The 15,833-nt window shown below is 45.7% G+C and overlaps 1 protein-coding gene across 2 annotated transcripts in view; it reads right to left on the reverse strand.

Annotated features, from left to right (window-relative positions):
- dnah6 (dynein, axonemal, heavy chain 6) overlaps positions 1 to 15,833 on the reverse strand; it is a 389,182-nt gene that overhangs the window by 55,726 nt on the left and 317,623 nt on the right. For both annotated transcript variants that reach the window (XM_038804236.1, XM_038804238.1), the window contains 2 exons: positions 10,976 to 11,095; positions 3,111 to 3,232 (listed from right to left, as the gene is read on the reverse strand). In XM_038804236.1, the coding sequence (XP_038660164.1) occupies positions 3,111 to 3,232; positions 10,976 to 11,095 (242 nt within the window). The remainder of the gene's footprint in view (positions 1 to 3,110; positions 3,233 to 10,975; positions 11,096 to 15,833) is intronic.

Consider the following 15,833-nt stretch of genomic DNA (forward strand, 5'->3'; position numbering starts at 1 on the left):
CTGCCAGAGGGACTGGATATCAGAGTATGTAGAGAGACCTAAACGACAAGTAAGTAGTGTGAGGCCATGGGGTTGGTTTCACGGAGCAGACGTTATGGGGCGAAGGGTGCAGAAGGGTGGACCAAGGGCACGGGTGTGGCTCTCAGTGGTGGCCACCCCTTGGCACCCCCTCTTCCAAGTGCCTCAAGAAGGCACTAAGTGCCTTTGATTGAGGGACACCCACGCCCCCACCCACCCACACTCGCACCCTCATGAAGTGACCGCTGGCCGTATATTTTTTGTTGCTATGCAAGCAGCATGGCAGGAAGTCAACCTGCAGCTGGGTTAATATGAGCAGTGTAGGCATGAGGCCCTTTACTGGTCATTCATTGGTCAATTAAAGGTCTCAATTGGCAAGGGTGGGAAAGGCAGGAAGGTTGACCATGGAAAATGGGATTAGAATATATAGGTGCTTGATGGCCAGCACACACGATGGGCTGATGGGCCTCTTTTTGAGCTGTAATGAGCCTCCCCGCACATAACCTAATTGTGGTGGAGGTGGGAAGGTGATGGGGTTCAGTTCTGTCACCATCTCACCAAATTGAATGCCCTTACTCTCTCAAAGCCACGTCACCAGAGAAAGCAAAACATTCTGCCCGATAAATTACTTCAGCACAAACTAACACCTAAATCTGCACTTTCATGAGTTTTATGAATAAGCAATAATTGCATTTCCTCATCCAAGTTGTTAATGAATTTAAGCCGAATGAAAATATATTTAAGAAAACATTATAGAATGAACATAACGTATGATAATCAATTTGCTCGCATTATTTAAATACTTCTTTAAAAAAGTAAAACCTTAACAAAAATCTTTGGAAAAATCTGATTTGATGAAATGGTCATTTGGTTAGATGAGCAAGACACTGGGATTTGATAATGGGCAACTCAGATGAAGATCATGTATTCATGTATTTCAATTTGTGATTATTATGAATCACCTATTCCTCTCCCAGTCCAGCAAGTAATTTTCTTGGTTTATTTACATTCATCGCCCATTTCCCCCTGGTGCACAGCATTCCCTGACAGCAAGATCTGGTAAAGCAACTTGTTTCTTGTGCACTGTCAATGAATCACTGAATCAGACATGGAAACATAGAAAAGATTCCAGCACAGCAGGAGGCCATTCAGTCCAATGTAACTAGGCCAGCCTAATTCTACCTTTCAACTCTTGGTCTATTATCCAGTAGGTTACGGCACCTTCCGAGTATATCCAAGTGTTGTAGTTGAATGTGAAGAGGATGTTTGCTTTTTGCACTGTTTCAGGCATGAGCTGTAAGCGCCTCTCACCCTCCAAGTGAACAAAATGTCTCCTCTACTCACCTCTAATCCTTCTGCCAATTACTTTAAATCTATCCGTCTTCTTGGCCAGTCCTTCAGGGTCGAGGATGACTTGTTTCTACTCCATGGAGATTGGTTTTGCAGTGGCCGAATAGTCCAATCCTGAATCCGCAGACTCTGCCACAGGTTTTGCAGGTAGTGTTTGATGAGGTGGGTGGGTGGGACAATCTGGATTCTGCACTCTGTTTCCACTGTTTCCGCTTGGCCTCTGCGTGCTCCATCCTGCCACGTTCAAGGTGATTGGTGCCTTCACGAATCCTCCTTCTCCAATTTGTGCATTCCAAGGCAACCGATTCCCACGTATCAGTGGGGATGATGCAATTATTTAGGGAGGTTTTCAGCGTGTCCGTGTAGCGTTTCTTCTGCCCTCCTAGTGATCGCTTGCCATTGCGGAGCTCGGAGTAGAGCATTTGTTTCGGGAGTCTGGTGTTGGGCTTGCGGGCCATGTGGCCGGCCCATCACAGTTGGTCGAGCATGACCAGTGCCTCGATACTGGGGATATTGGCCTGGCAGAGGACACTCACATTGCTACGCCCATCCTGCCAGTGGATTTGCAGGATTTTGAGGAGGCAAAATATCTCTCCGGGTATTTTGTGTCTGTTGTCCATTGTCCATGTTTCTCATGCATACAGGAGGGCGGGGACCACAGCTGCACAGTAGGCAAGAGCTTGGTACTGGATTTCCAGTCTCGGTCTTCAAGCACTCTGATCCTCAGGCATCCGAGGACTGCACTGTCACCTTGGTTAATGATCTCGCTGTTGATGGAAATAAGCCCTCCCTTTCCACTCTATCTATGTCCCTCATAGCTTTATATACCTCAACTAAATCTCTCCTCAGCCTCCTTTGTTCCAAAGGAAACAAACCCAGTCTATTTGATCTTGGTCCATAGCTAAAATTCTTTGTTCCTGGCAACGTCCCCATAAATATCCTCCGTACCCACTCTAGCGTTGAAAAGGAACCAGACGTTAGATGGGCAGAGTGGAATTTCACGCCGCTTACTATTTTCTACTGTACTGGAAAGACATCTCTGTTCAACAATCCTGTGTAAGAAATTATGTGGGGTACCCATTCCTTAATGGTTGTTTTCAGTTGCAAAGTACACTTAATCTAGAGGCATCTTTGCACCTTTGACGATAAATGGTTGAGAAGTAAAGTGCAGTAAGCAAGAGTGAATTGTATTTTTAATATGATGTTACCAATTGCCCTTCAAACTAAACATCTTAAAAATGCAGTCAAAGTTCAATGACACAAACATAGTTTATGAAATATAAATGATTGATTAATCATATTTTGTTGATTAGTTGCAGGCTAAAATGTATAAATCTTATGAGATTAATGGTCTTTGTTAAGAATTATAATTTAATTATGGGGTTTGATTTTAGAGACCACATCCATCCGTAAGATCTGAAACAATTGCTTCTGGGTATCTCTCCAACACTTGTCAGTTTGGATAGTGCAAGTGCTCACTTCGTAACCTTGTGATAAGTTGTGCAAAAAATAAATAATGGACCCAAAAGTTGCTGAGGGATTTCATCAATCGTGTCAGCAAAAAAGGGTATCCTTCTATCTTCATTAAACTGACAACATATTAAAGTGACTATAATAATTGGCTTATGACTTGGCAGCATTATATCACATTGACAAACATATCATCATTTCACAGAACATCAACTTTTCATTAGGAAACATTACTGAGATTATCTCCTTAGCACAATGCACTAAATACAAACCTGGAAAGCTAAATTGGCATTTTCATGCATCCCGAATATTTCTGGGTCATCAATCAGGGGAAGACTTTCAATGTACTCTTTATATGCCAACAGGCTGTCTGCCTCAGGACAGAAGTAAATTCCTGAAATGCAGAGCATTAGATCATTGCATTACGACAGAAATAGTTAATCTCATCATTGCGCAGGTTTAAACACTTGATTTCTCCAATAATCATAAAACGTATTTACATCATGAAATCAGGCATTATGTAAATCAAAGACATGCCCTATAATACAAAAGATAGCAGATGCTGGAAATCTGTTGTAAAAACAGAAATGCTGGAAAGACTAAGCAGGTCAGGCAGCAAGACTCAACTCTCGTTTCACGTCTGCAATTTCTACTTTTACAGTTTGCATCGAAGGGGGTTCGCCTCCTCCTAGTTTGGCCTCAGATGGAGTATTACATCCAGTTCTGGGCGCCGCACTTTAGGAAAGATGCAGAGGCATTGGAAAGAATGCAGAAAAGATTCACCAGAAATTTTCCAGGGGTGAGGAACTTCCATTCGGAGGATGGATTGGAGAGCCTGGGGCCATTTTCCTTGGAGAAGTGAACAAGGGGAGGAGATCTGATAGAGGTGTTCAGAGCACCATTGGGTACTATGGTCAGTGCAGCCAGCTGGAAAAGGGAGGCAGTGGGCTGGTTTAGCACAGTGGGCTAAACAGCTGGCTTGTAATGCAGAACAAGGCCAGCAGCACGAGTTCAATTCCCGTACCAGCCTCCCTGAACAGGTGCCGGAATGTGGCAACTAGGGGCTTTTCACAGTAACTTCATTGAAGCCTACTTGTGACAATAAGCAATTATTGTTATTATTATTATTAGTTGAAGGTGGGAGATTCTGCAGGGCCAGCTTAGGTGGCTCCAGCGAACGGAGCGAGGTTGGTTAGGACCGGAGGTTGGGGGGGTCGTGAGAACCAGAAGGGGACCAGACCTCGAGAGAGGGATCTCCAATGGGCCCAGGGGTCCATAAAGGATTGAACCCAGAATCTCCCCCACTTTTCCTCTAATAGTCTGAGGGGTCCAACCTGGTGAGCTTTAAACTTGGCTGTGGTCACTCTGGAGGTAAAAAGTGCTGCAGGGCATGAAGAAGCCCTTACTTGCTAAATAATTGGCCACTTAAGCACCTGAATTAGTCTAAGGATGGAAGGGCAATCCAATGCCTCTTCCATCAATCGCAAAATTGTGTTGGGGTTTGGAGCAGGCACCCAAGACATCACATCTAATTTTACATCCCCATCTGCCTGTCAATCCGCCCTTGAGTGAGTGGAAAACTTTGCCCACTATTTGTTGGACATCACACTTGTTCTCATTCTCCATGGTTTGCTTTGTTTGTGAGGCTGCTGAGCTCATTGTCAAAGACGCCTCTCTCCGCATCTCCTTTCCAGCAGAATGTCTGCATTTCCATCTTTACCTTCATTTCAGCCACCTTTTCTTGCATCAAGTTTGCTTACTTGCAAATTTCAAAAATCTTGGCACCTCCTTATCAGATAATGGTCTGACCCAATATTGGGTTGAACATCTTGTCACCTTCCATGAGATCCCGAAATTGGATCTATTCCACTGGTTTCAAAGAAAACTAAAACGTATTCGGCCAAGGACTGCCAATCACATTGGGGTAGAACTGGATGGCATTTCTCCCAGTTCAGAGATGAAGGCCAATTTCAAAAGGCAATTATATGACACCCAACCCAATATGTCCGTATGTATGTAAATGATTAGTCATGGACTTAACACTGATATTGCGAAGCCAAATTAGAGAGCACAATGAGTAAGAATGAACACCAACACCTCCTCCACAATAGTCCTCAATACCGGTGCCCTGCAAGGCTGCGTACTTAGCCCCCTACTCTACTCCCTGTACACACACGACTGCGTGGCAAAACTTAGTTCCAACTCCATCTACAAATTTGCTGACGATACGACCATAGTGGGCCGGATCTCGAATAATAATGAGTCAGAATACAGGAGGGAGATAGAGGACCTAATGGAGTGGTGTAACGACAACAATCTCTCCCTCAATGTCAGCAAAACTAAAGAGCTGGTCATTGACTTCAGGAAGCAAAGTACTGTACACACCCCTGTCAGCATCTACGGGGCTGAGGTGGAGATGGTTAGCAGTTTCAAATTCCTAGGGGTGCACATCACCAAAAATCTGTCCTGGTCCACTCACGTCGATGCTATCACCAAGAAAGCACAACAGCGCCTATACTTCCTCAGGAAACTAAGGAAATTCGGCATGTCCGCATTAACCCTTCCCAACTTTTACAGATGCACCATAGAAAGCATCCTATCGGGCTGCATCACAGCCTGGTATGGCAACTGCTCGGCCCTGGACCGCAAGGAACTTCAGAGAGTCATGAATACTGCCCAGTCCATCACACAAACCTGCCTCCCATTCATGGACTCCATATACACCTCCCGCTGCCTGGGGGAAGGGGGAAGCATAATCAAGGATCCCTCCCACCCGGTTTACTCACTTTTCCAACTTCTTCCATCGGGCAGGAGATACAGAAGTCTGAGAACACGCACGAACAGACTCAAAAACAGCTTCTTCCCCACTGTCACCAGACTCCTAAATGACCCTCTTATTGACTGACCTCATTAACACTACACCCTGTATGCTTCATCCGATGCCAATGCTTATGTAGTTACATTGTATATCTTGTGTTGCCCTACTGTGTATTTTCTTGTATTTTCTTGAATTTTGTTTAATTCCCTTTTCTTCCCATGTACTGAATGATCTGTTGAGCTGCTCGCAGAAAAATACTTTTCACTGTACCTCGGTACACGTGACAATAAATAAATCCAATCCAATCCAATCCAATTAGACTCCAGTTAAATTTGTATGATGTTTAGAGAAGATGCTTAGGAGTTTAAAACAGATATCAATGCCATTGGTTTAACTATAATGTGATATTCTATGGTTACTTTGTCGAGCAACTTGCCAAGGCTCCTCCACCAACACCATTCAAATGGTTGACATTCACCACCTAGCAGGACAAGAGCTAGGTAAGTAGAAGGTGGGAGATTCTGCAGGACCAGCTTTGGTGAGACACAAGGGAATCCCTCCACCAACAACTTTCCTTACAAGTCATTCAAAAACCTGGAATTGCCTTCCTAACAGTACTCTGGGTGTGCTGCCTCGGTTCAAGAAGGCGACCCATCGCCCTCTTCTCGAGGACAATTAGAGATGGACAAAAAAAGCTGGCTTTGCCAGCAACACTCACAATCCAACACAATAGGAAGTAAATCCCAAAGTGCTACTAATCCCAAGAGAGAAAAGTTTTGTTTAGGTCACAGCATTTTAAATAGTTATGTTTACAGTATGGTAAATGCACAACATGATAATACATTGGGCCTATGATCACTATGATAGGGGCAGCAGGGTAGCATGGTGGTTAGCATAAATGCTTCACAGCTCCAGGGTCCCAGGTTCGATTCCCGGCTGGGTCACTGTCTGTGTGGAGTCTGCACGTCCTCTCCCTGTGTGCGTGGGTTTCCTCCGGGTGCTCCGGTTTCCTCCCACAGTCCAAAGATGTGCGGGTTAGGTGGATTGGCCATGCTAAATTGCCCGTAGTGTCCTAATAAAAGTAAGGTTAAGGGGGGGGTTGTTGGGTTACGGGTATAGGGTGGATACGTGGGTTTGAGTAGGGTGATCATGGCTCGGCACAACATTGAGGGCCGAAGGGCCTGTTCTGTGCTGTACTGTTCTATGTTCTATCACAGAGCCATAACAGCAGCGGAGTCTACCATTCAGCCCACCAGGTCAATGCCAATTCTCTGTTCAGCAATTCCAGTCACATTTTTTCAAATTCATGTTTACCGTACACAGGCTTTACTGCTGATGTTAACCATCACCAATTGCCCCTGACAAGGTGGTGGCGAGTTCCATTCTTGAACCGCTGCAGTCCATGAAGTGTAGGTACATCCACAGTGCTATTGTGAGGGAGCGCCAGGATTGTGACCCAGCGACAGTGAAGGAACAGCAATATATTTCCAAGTCAGGATGGTGAGTAACTTGAAGGGGAATTTTCTTATATTCTTGTGTTCCCATGTATCTGCTGCCCTTGTCCTTCTAGATAGTATTGGTCGTGGGTTTGAAGGTGCTGCCTATGGAGCAATAGCAAATTCATTTTGTAGAATGGCACACAATGTTGCTACTGTGCATCGGTGATGGAGGAGTGAATGTTTTTGGAAGGGATGGCAATCAAGCAAACTGCTTTGCCCTGGATGGCATCCAGCTTCTTGAATATTGTTGGAGCTGCAGTCATTCAGGCAAGTGAGGAGTATTTCACCACACTCCTGACTTGTGCCTTGTAGATGGTGGACAGGCTTTGGGAAGTCAGGAGGTGAGTTACTCGCTGCAGGATTGCTAGACTTTGACCTGCTTTGGGAGTCGCACTATTATATGGTGAGTCCAGTTCAGTTTTTGTTCAATGGTAACCCCCAGGATGTTGACTGTGGGGATTCAGTAATAGTAATGTCACTGAATGTCAAGGGGCAATGATTTGATTCTCTCTTATTGAAGATGGTCATTACCTGCCACTTGTGTGGCGTGAATGTTACTTTCCATTTGTCACCCCAAGTCTGGATATTGTCCAGGTCTTGCTCCATTTGCAGGTGGACTGCTTCAGTGCCTGAGGAACCGTGAATGATGCTGAACATTGTGCAATCATCATTGAACGTCCCCACACCTGACCTCGGAATGTCATTAATAAAGCATCTGAAGATGGTTGGGCCTAGTACGTTACCCTGAGGAACTCCTGCAGTGATGACCCGGGACTGAGATGGCTGGATTAATAACCTCCAACCACCACAACCATCATCCTTTATGCTAGGTATGACCCCAACCAGTGGAGAGTTTTCCCCTGATTCCCACTGACTCCAGTTTTGCTAAGGCTGCTTGATGCCACACTCAATCAAAAGCTGCCTTGATGTCAAGGACAGTCACTCTCATCTCATCTCTGGAGTTAAGTTATTTTGCCCATATTTGAATCAAGGCCGTAATGAGGTCAGGGGCTGAGTAACTCTGACAGAATCCAAACTGAACAGCAGTCAGAAAGTTATTGCTAAGTAAGCGCTACTTGATAGCACTGTTGATAATCCTTTCCATCTCTTTACTGATGATGGAGATTCAGGGCGATAATCAGTCAGTTGGATTTGTCTTGTTTAGTGTGTACAGGACATACCAGGGCAATTTTCCATATTGGCAGTTAGATACCAGCATTGTAGCTGCATTAGACGTTTGGCTAGGGAAGCGTGGCAAGTTCTGGAGCACCAGTCTTCAATACTATTGCTGGAATATTGTCAGGGCCCATAGCCTTTGCAGTATCCAGTGCCTTTAGCTGTTTCTTGATGTCACGTGGAGTGAATCAAATTGGCTGAAAACTTGCATCTGTGATGTTGGGGACCTCTGGAAGAGAACGAGATGGATCATCAACTCGGCGCTTCTTGCTGAAGATTGTTGTGAAGGCTTCAGCCTCAACTTTTGCATGGATGTGCTGCGCTCCTCCATCATTGATGGGGATATTTGTGGAGCCTCCACTCCAGTGAGTTGTTTATTTATCTCCCACGACTGGCTGTGGCAGGACTGCAGAGTTTAGATTTGATCTGTTGGCTGTGGGATGGCTTAGCTCTGTCTATTATTTGCTGCTTATGTTGTTTGACATGCAAGTAGTCCTATGTTGTAGCTTCACTAGTTGACAGTTGATTTTTTTTGTATGCCTGATGCTTCTCCAACACTCTTCATTGAACCACAGCTGAAACCTTGGCATGGTGGTGATGGTAAAGTGGGGGATATGCCGGGTCATGAGGTTACAGATTTTGACTGAGTACAATTTTGCTGCTGCTGATGACCCACAATGCATCATAGATGCCCAGTCTGGAGTTGCTAGATCTGTTCTGCATCTATGCCATTTAGCACAGTGGTAGCGCCACACAACGCCATGGAGGGTATCCTCAATGTGATGACAGGACTTCGTCTCCATAAGGACTGTGCAGTGGTCACTCCTGCCGATACTGTCATGGAAATGCATCTGCAGCAAGCAGGTTGGTGAGGATGAGGTCTGGTATGTTTTTCCCTATTGTTGGTTCCTCACCACCTGTCGGAGACCTAGTATAGCAGCTATGTCCTTTAAAACTTGGCCAGCTTAGACAATAGTGATACTACTGAGCCACTCTTGGTGATAGACATTGAAGTCTCCTATCCAAAATACATTCTGTGCCCTTGCCCCACTCAGTGCTTCCTCCAAATGGTGTTCAACATGGAAGAATACAGATTCATCAGCTGATGGTGGCTGGTACGTGCTAATTAGCAGGAGGTTTCCTTGCCCATGTTTAACCTGAAACCAAGAGACTTCATGGGGTCCGGAGTTGATGCTGAGGACTCCCAAGGCAACTCCCTCCTGTCTGTATATCACAGTGCCACCACCTTGCTGGCTCTGCTCTGCCAGTGGGACAGGATATACTCAGGATTTGTGATAGTGGTGTCTGGGACATTATGTTTCTATGAGAGTGACTGTGTCAGGCTGTTGCTTGACCAGTCTATGAGACAGCTCTCCCAATTTTGGCACAAGTCCCCAAATGTTAGTAAGGAGGACTTTGCCGGGTTGACAGGGCTGCGTTTGCCGTTGTCATTTCCAGTAACCAGGCCAATGCTAGATGATTCTCTGATTCCTTTCCTTTTTATTGACATTGTTGTGGATCTGGAGTCACATGTAGGCCAGACCAAGACATTAAAGGACATTAGTGAACCATTTTGTTTCAACGACAATTGACAATGTTTTCATGGTTATCGTTCGACTTTTATTTCCAGATATTTATTGGATTCAATTTCCATAATCTGCCCAGGTGGGATTCGAACCCGATACCCAGAGTATTACCTTGGGTCTCTGGATCACCAGTCAAGTGACAATGAGCGCATTTTAATGACCTTGTCACTCCTGATTTGATGACGTGACGAGGCTGATGAATCTTGCGAGTGGCCTCTCGCAAGATTTGCGATGCTCGAAATGCCTTGCGAGATTTTACGAGATCTGCAAGGCGTTGCAAACTGGATGTCGCCCTTGTTGGGTGAGATCCAGGTTAAGATATTGAAGCGATTCATTAGGATTATTAAAATATGTCTGCACTGGATTCTCCCGGCGCACGGGAATTAACGGCCTTGCCTGGGAGACCTCATCATGATACTGTTTTTAGAAATGGTTTCCAAAAAAGTGGACCAGGCGGTAACTGCACCCCAGGGGGAGGGACCTGGGGGGGTGGTCTCCCAGGCCTTTAGTGACCCGCGGGCGGTTGGGCTCAGAGTAGGGTGGGACCCTGGCACTCCAGGACACCTTGGTACATCCAGCTTGGCACCTTGGCACTCCCACCCAAGCACCCTGGCAGTGGCACCCTGGCACTAAGTTGGGTATAGTGGAGGGTCCAGAGATGGGCGGCGGGATGGCTGATGGAGGTCGAAGGAAAGGTGCCCCGATCCACGAATATTCTTCCTGCGTTGGCGAGTTGACCTCGCTAGTACAGGAAATGAGGTAAGTGCAGCCTCAGTTGGCCATTCCTCGCCAAGGCAAAATAAAAAAAGCAAAGTCCCATTCAATAGCGGTGCCATTCTCTGCAGCAGGCACCAAGGAAGAGGCCCCTAAATGTGCCCAAAACTGGACTCTGTTTTTGTCCAGTTAAATTGCGCCCAATACCACGACTACCCTGATCAATGACTTTTTTAAAAGCTGACTTAGCAGATTTTGTGAAAAATAGATGGTTAAAAATAAATGTTACCAAAAAAAATATTAAAATGAAGAATCTGCATCAGTACAATGGAATCTTCACTTGCCTGATGCTGAAAACTTATATCCCTTAGCTAAGATGCCAGGTGAGAAGAATCGCTTTAAGATGGTGCGAAGACATCGCTGGTCCCAGGCATCTGTAACTCGACCTCCATATGTGATCTCACCTATACAGTGTAATTAAAGCAAATAAATGTTATGATTATGCATTCATTCCAAATAAAGCTCAAAAAATGAGTGTACCTTGTCATAATCCATCGCTGTGTGTTCTAGATTTCCTGGAGATCTTCAAGATGTAACAACTGGGGCGGATAGAAAGAAACCAGTAGATATGGTGGGCGCGATTGTCCCAAAGGGAGACTAAGTGCCGACGCCGGAATGAAACCTGGAGTGATTCACTCGGGCGTCGGAGGCCACTACTCGCCCCCTATTCTCCCCTCCCCCCCGGGGGGCTAGAAGCGGCGGCGCGTGAATCCCGAGCGCCCAGCCTTGACGCTTGTGTCAAAGCGGCGCGCTGGGAATGACGCGGCCGGCGGCGCCGAAGTGACGTCAGCCGCGCATGCGTAGGTTGGCCGGCGTCAATCCGCGCATGCGCGGTTGCCGTCTTCCCCTCCGCTGCCCCGCAAGACATGGCGGCTTGATCTTGCGGGGCGCAGAGAGAAAAGAGTGCGTCTGTTAGAGACGCCGGCCCGTCGATCGGTGGGCACCGATCGCAGGCCAGACATCTGCTGAGCACGCCCGTGGTGCTCGATCCTCCCTCCGCCCCCCCAGAGGCCCCAAACTTACCGGTCGCGCGCTGTTCACGCCGGCAGCGACCAGGTGTGGTTGGCGCCTGTGTGAACCGGTCGGATTCGGCAGGCTGCTCAGCCCATCCGGGCCGGAGAATCGCCGGTCGCCGTGAGAAACGGCGAGCGGTGATTCTCCGAGTGGCCTCTCGCAAAACATGACACGCCATTTTGGGGGGGGGGGGGGGGGGGGGGTGGGAGAATCGCGGGGGGTGCCAGGGCGGCGTGGCGTGATTCGCCCGGCCTTCCCGCGATTCTCCCACCCGGCGTGGGGTGTGGAGAATCGCGCCCGGTGTGTTTGTATCCCCAAAAGGCATTGGAGGCAGTTCAGAGGAGGTACAAGAGGCTGATTCCTGAGGTGAAGGGCTGTCTTTGAGAAGCTTTGGCCTGCATTCACTGGACGAATAAAATTTGATGTTATTGAAACATATGGGTGGTACAGTGACACAGTGGTTAGCACTGCTGCCTCACAGCTTTCCGGGACCCGGGTTCAATTCCAGCCTCAGGTGATTGTCTGTGAGGAGTTTGCACTTCCTCCTCATCTCTGCGTGGGTTTCCTCCAGGTGCTCCGGTTTCCTCCCACAGCCCAAAGGTGTGCAGGTTAGGTGGATTGGCCATGATAAAATTGCCCCTTCATGCCCAAACGGTTAGGTGGGGTTACTGTGTTAGGGTGGAGGGGTGGGCTTCAGTAAGGTGTTCTTTCCAAGGACCGATGCAGACCCACTGTAAATTCTATGATTCTGTAGGAAATTCTCAGAGGACTTGACAAGATAGATGCTGAGAAAAAGTTCCCCTTCATTGGGGAATCCAGAACTGGGGGCACAGTTTAAAATAAGGGGTTTCCCATTTAGAACAAAGATGAGAGAGGATTTCTTCTCTCACACGGTTAATAATCTTTGGAATTCTCCACCGCAATGAACAGTGGACGCTGGATCACCGAATATATTCAAGATTGAATGAGAAATGTTTGAGCAACAAGGGAGTCAAGGGTCATGGCAGCAGAGAGGGAAGTGTAGTTGAAGCCACAATCAGAGCAACCATAATGCTGTTGATAGTGGTGCAGGTTGGATGGGGTTAATGATCTTCGTTGCTCCTATTTCTTATGTCCCTATATTCTATCACGGAGAAACAACTGTCATCGTTGCATATCAAACAGCATTTAAATATATGTGGCAATATTTTCTTCAATGCCTTCATGCAGTTGACAACAATGATTTAAAATATACTCAGAAAAAATTGCCTCAACATTCTTTCATATTCTTCTTTTAAAAAGGAGAGAAAGTCCTGATAGCAACACTCAGTGAATAAGATTCAAATGGATGATTGGATGAACATCAACAAGACACATTTAGCTTAACGGATAATGATGTCTGTTTGTTATCCTGGAAATTGTAGTGCAATTTGAAGATCAGTAAAAGAGCTTGACAGAACTTTATTCTGCTCCAAGTCAATCAACCAACCATAAAAATTGAGTATTAACCGAAGTATTATTGCATAAGTATTGGCGAACTGTATTAGACCTAGAATGTATGGGTGGAATTTTAGGCTCCCAGCACAGTGGGGGCTGGGCAGGAAAATTTGGCGAGCTGTTCAAAAGTCCAGTTACATCAGTGGGAGTGGAAAATCCCACTAGCAGGAGGAGCCAGAAAATTCTATCCTGTGTGTCAAAAAGGTCCTTGTGATGTGCAAAATTGTATGCACCCTGCATTGCACTATGATCTAAGAAAGTGTCTAAAAACTGGAGTGCTGATAAAACAAACAATTACTGCTTCGATCATTACATTCGGATCCTTTCTGAGGAAGCAAGTGTGACTCACATCGGAGGAAACACAGTGTACTATAAAACACTAAAACAAAACCATAGTATTATGATTAGTTTTTTTCATTCATTCATAGGATGTTAACGTCAGTGGCAAGGACAGTTTTTGTGGCTGGTCCCTAACCCCATCAGAGAATGGTTGTGACCTGCTTCATGAGCTGCTGTAGGTACTGACCCACAGTGCTATTTGGAAGGAACTTTCAGTCTTTTGACCCAGCAATAGTCAAGGAACGGCATCGCTCCAAGTCAGGACTGCATTGAGGTCAGAGGGGAATTGTCAGGTGGTGGTGTTCCTGTTCGCATGATGTCCTTGTCCTTCTCGCAAGTTTAGAAGGTGCTGTCGAAGGAGCATTGATCAGTTGCTGCAGTTCATCTTGGAAATGGTATACACTCCTGTCACTGTGTGCCACTGGTGGAGCAAATAACCATTTGGAGTGGTGGATGGGGTCAAGTGGCTTGCTTTGTCATTGATGATATCGAGCTGCTTGAATACTGTTGGAGCTGCATTCATCCAGGCAAATGGAGAGTATTCCATCACACAATTGACTTGTGCCTTGTAGATGGTGAACAGGCTTTGGGGAGTCAAGAGGTGAGTCACTTGCTGCAGAATTCACAGCCTCTGACCTGCTCTTGTTGCTACAGTATTTATATGGCTGGTCCAGTTCAGGTTCTAGTTAATGGTAAACCCCCAAGATGTTGATATTGGGGATTCAGTGATAGTATTATTGTTGAAAGTCAAGGAGAGATGGTCAGATTCCCTCTTGCCTGATACTTGAATGGCACAAATGTTACTTCTACTTCAGTATCTGAAGAGTTATGAATGGTGCTAAACACTGTGCAATCATCAGCAAACATTCTCACTTCTGACCTTATGTTGGAGGAAAGGTCATTATAGAAGCAACTGCAAATGGCTGGACCTTGGACAAGACCTTGATGAACTCCTACAGCACTGGAGTTCAGATGAGTGGCATCCAACAGTGACAACCATTTTGCTTTTTGCCAGATATGGCTTCAACCAGTGGAGAGCTTTCCTTTTGAATCCCACTGGTTTTAATTTTGCTGGATTTATTGATGCTACACTTGGTCAAATGCTGCATTGATGTCAAGGGCAGTCACTTTCACCTCAGCACCTTTGTCCACTTCAGACATAGGCGAGGTCTGGAGCAGAGTTGCCTTGACAGACCCCAGACTCATTGGTGAGCAGCTTATTGCTGATGATCACATCTTTGTCATGTGAGAGTACCTTTAAGAATTGGGTGTTTATAAATGGGTGTGTATATAAATATCTGTAGTGAGAGTACCTTTAAGAAATGGGTGTTTATAAATGGGTGTGTATATAAATATCTGTAGTGAGAGTACCTTTAAGAAATGGGTGTTTATTACTGCAGTGTTTCAGAGAGTGGGTGGAGCTGGGCTGTCTGTCAGCTTTTTACTTTCCTTTTAGGCTGTTTGCTGCAGGGTGTGTTTTAGTTTCGTTTTCAGAGCTGGATAGCTGCAGTCACAGCCAGAAGGTGTATGAATCTCTCTCTGTAATCTAAAGACTGTAAATCGATCTTGGTGATTTAAAACTAATGACAGTAATCACTTTAACCTGATGTGCTTCTGGTAAAAGGTGTTAAGTCGTATGGATGTTAAAAGGAAAGCTTAAAGGATTATTTAGTGATCTAGTCTTTGGGGGTTGTATTTGAATTAATGGTTGCTAAGATGTTCACTGTAGGTTTTAAAAAGGTTGACTTGAGTTCATAGAATAAACATTGTTTAACTTTAAAAAATACTTTTCCATTTCTGCTGTACCACACCTGTAGAGTGGGCCATGTGCTCCCCATACCACAATCTATTAAAAGTTGTGGCTCAGGTGAACTCCATGATACACTTTGGGGTTCTCTAAACCCTGGCCCATGACATCTTGCACCATTTTGCTGATGATTGGGTGCTAATAATTGGCCAGACTGGATTTTCCCTTTTTTGGACAGAACATACTTGGGAAATATTTCCCATTGTTGATTGGACGCCAATGTGGCAGCTGGATTGCTGGAAATCTGAAATGGAAACATAAAATGATGGACCATACTCAGCAGGTCAGATAGCATCTTTGTAGAGAGAAACAGAATTAACCTTTCAGGTTGATGATACCTCATTAGAACCCTTCAATCCATTCTGTTGAAGGGTCATCTGTCCGTGTGGAGTTTGCACATTCACCCCGTGTCTGCGTGGGTTTCGCCCCCACAACGCAAAGATGTGCAGGGTAGGTGAATTGGCCACATTAAATTGCCCCTTAATTGGAGAAAATGAATTGGGTAT

Source organism: Scyliorhinus canicula, chromosome 8, assembly GCF_902713615.1.
Source record: "Scyliorhinus canicula chromosome 8, sScyCan1.1, whole genome shotgun sequence".
Taxonomy (NCBI): domain Eukaryota; kingdom Metazoa; phylum Chordata; class Chondrichthyes; order Carcharhiniformes; family Scyliorhinidae; genus Scyliorhinus; species Scyliorhinus canicula.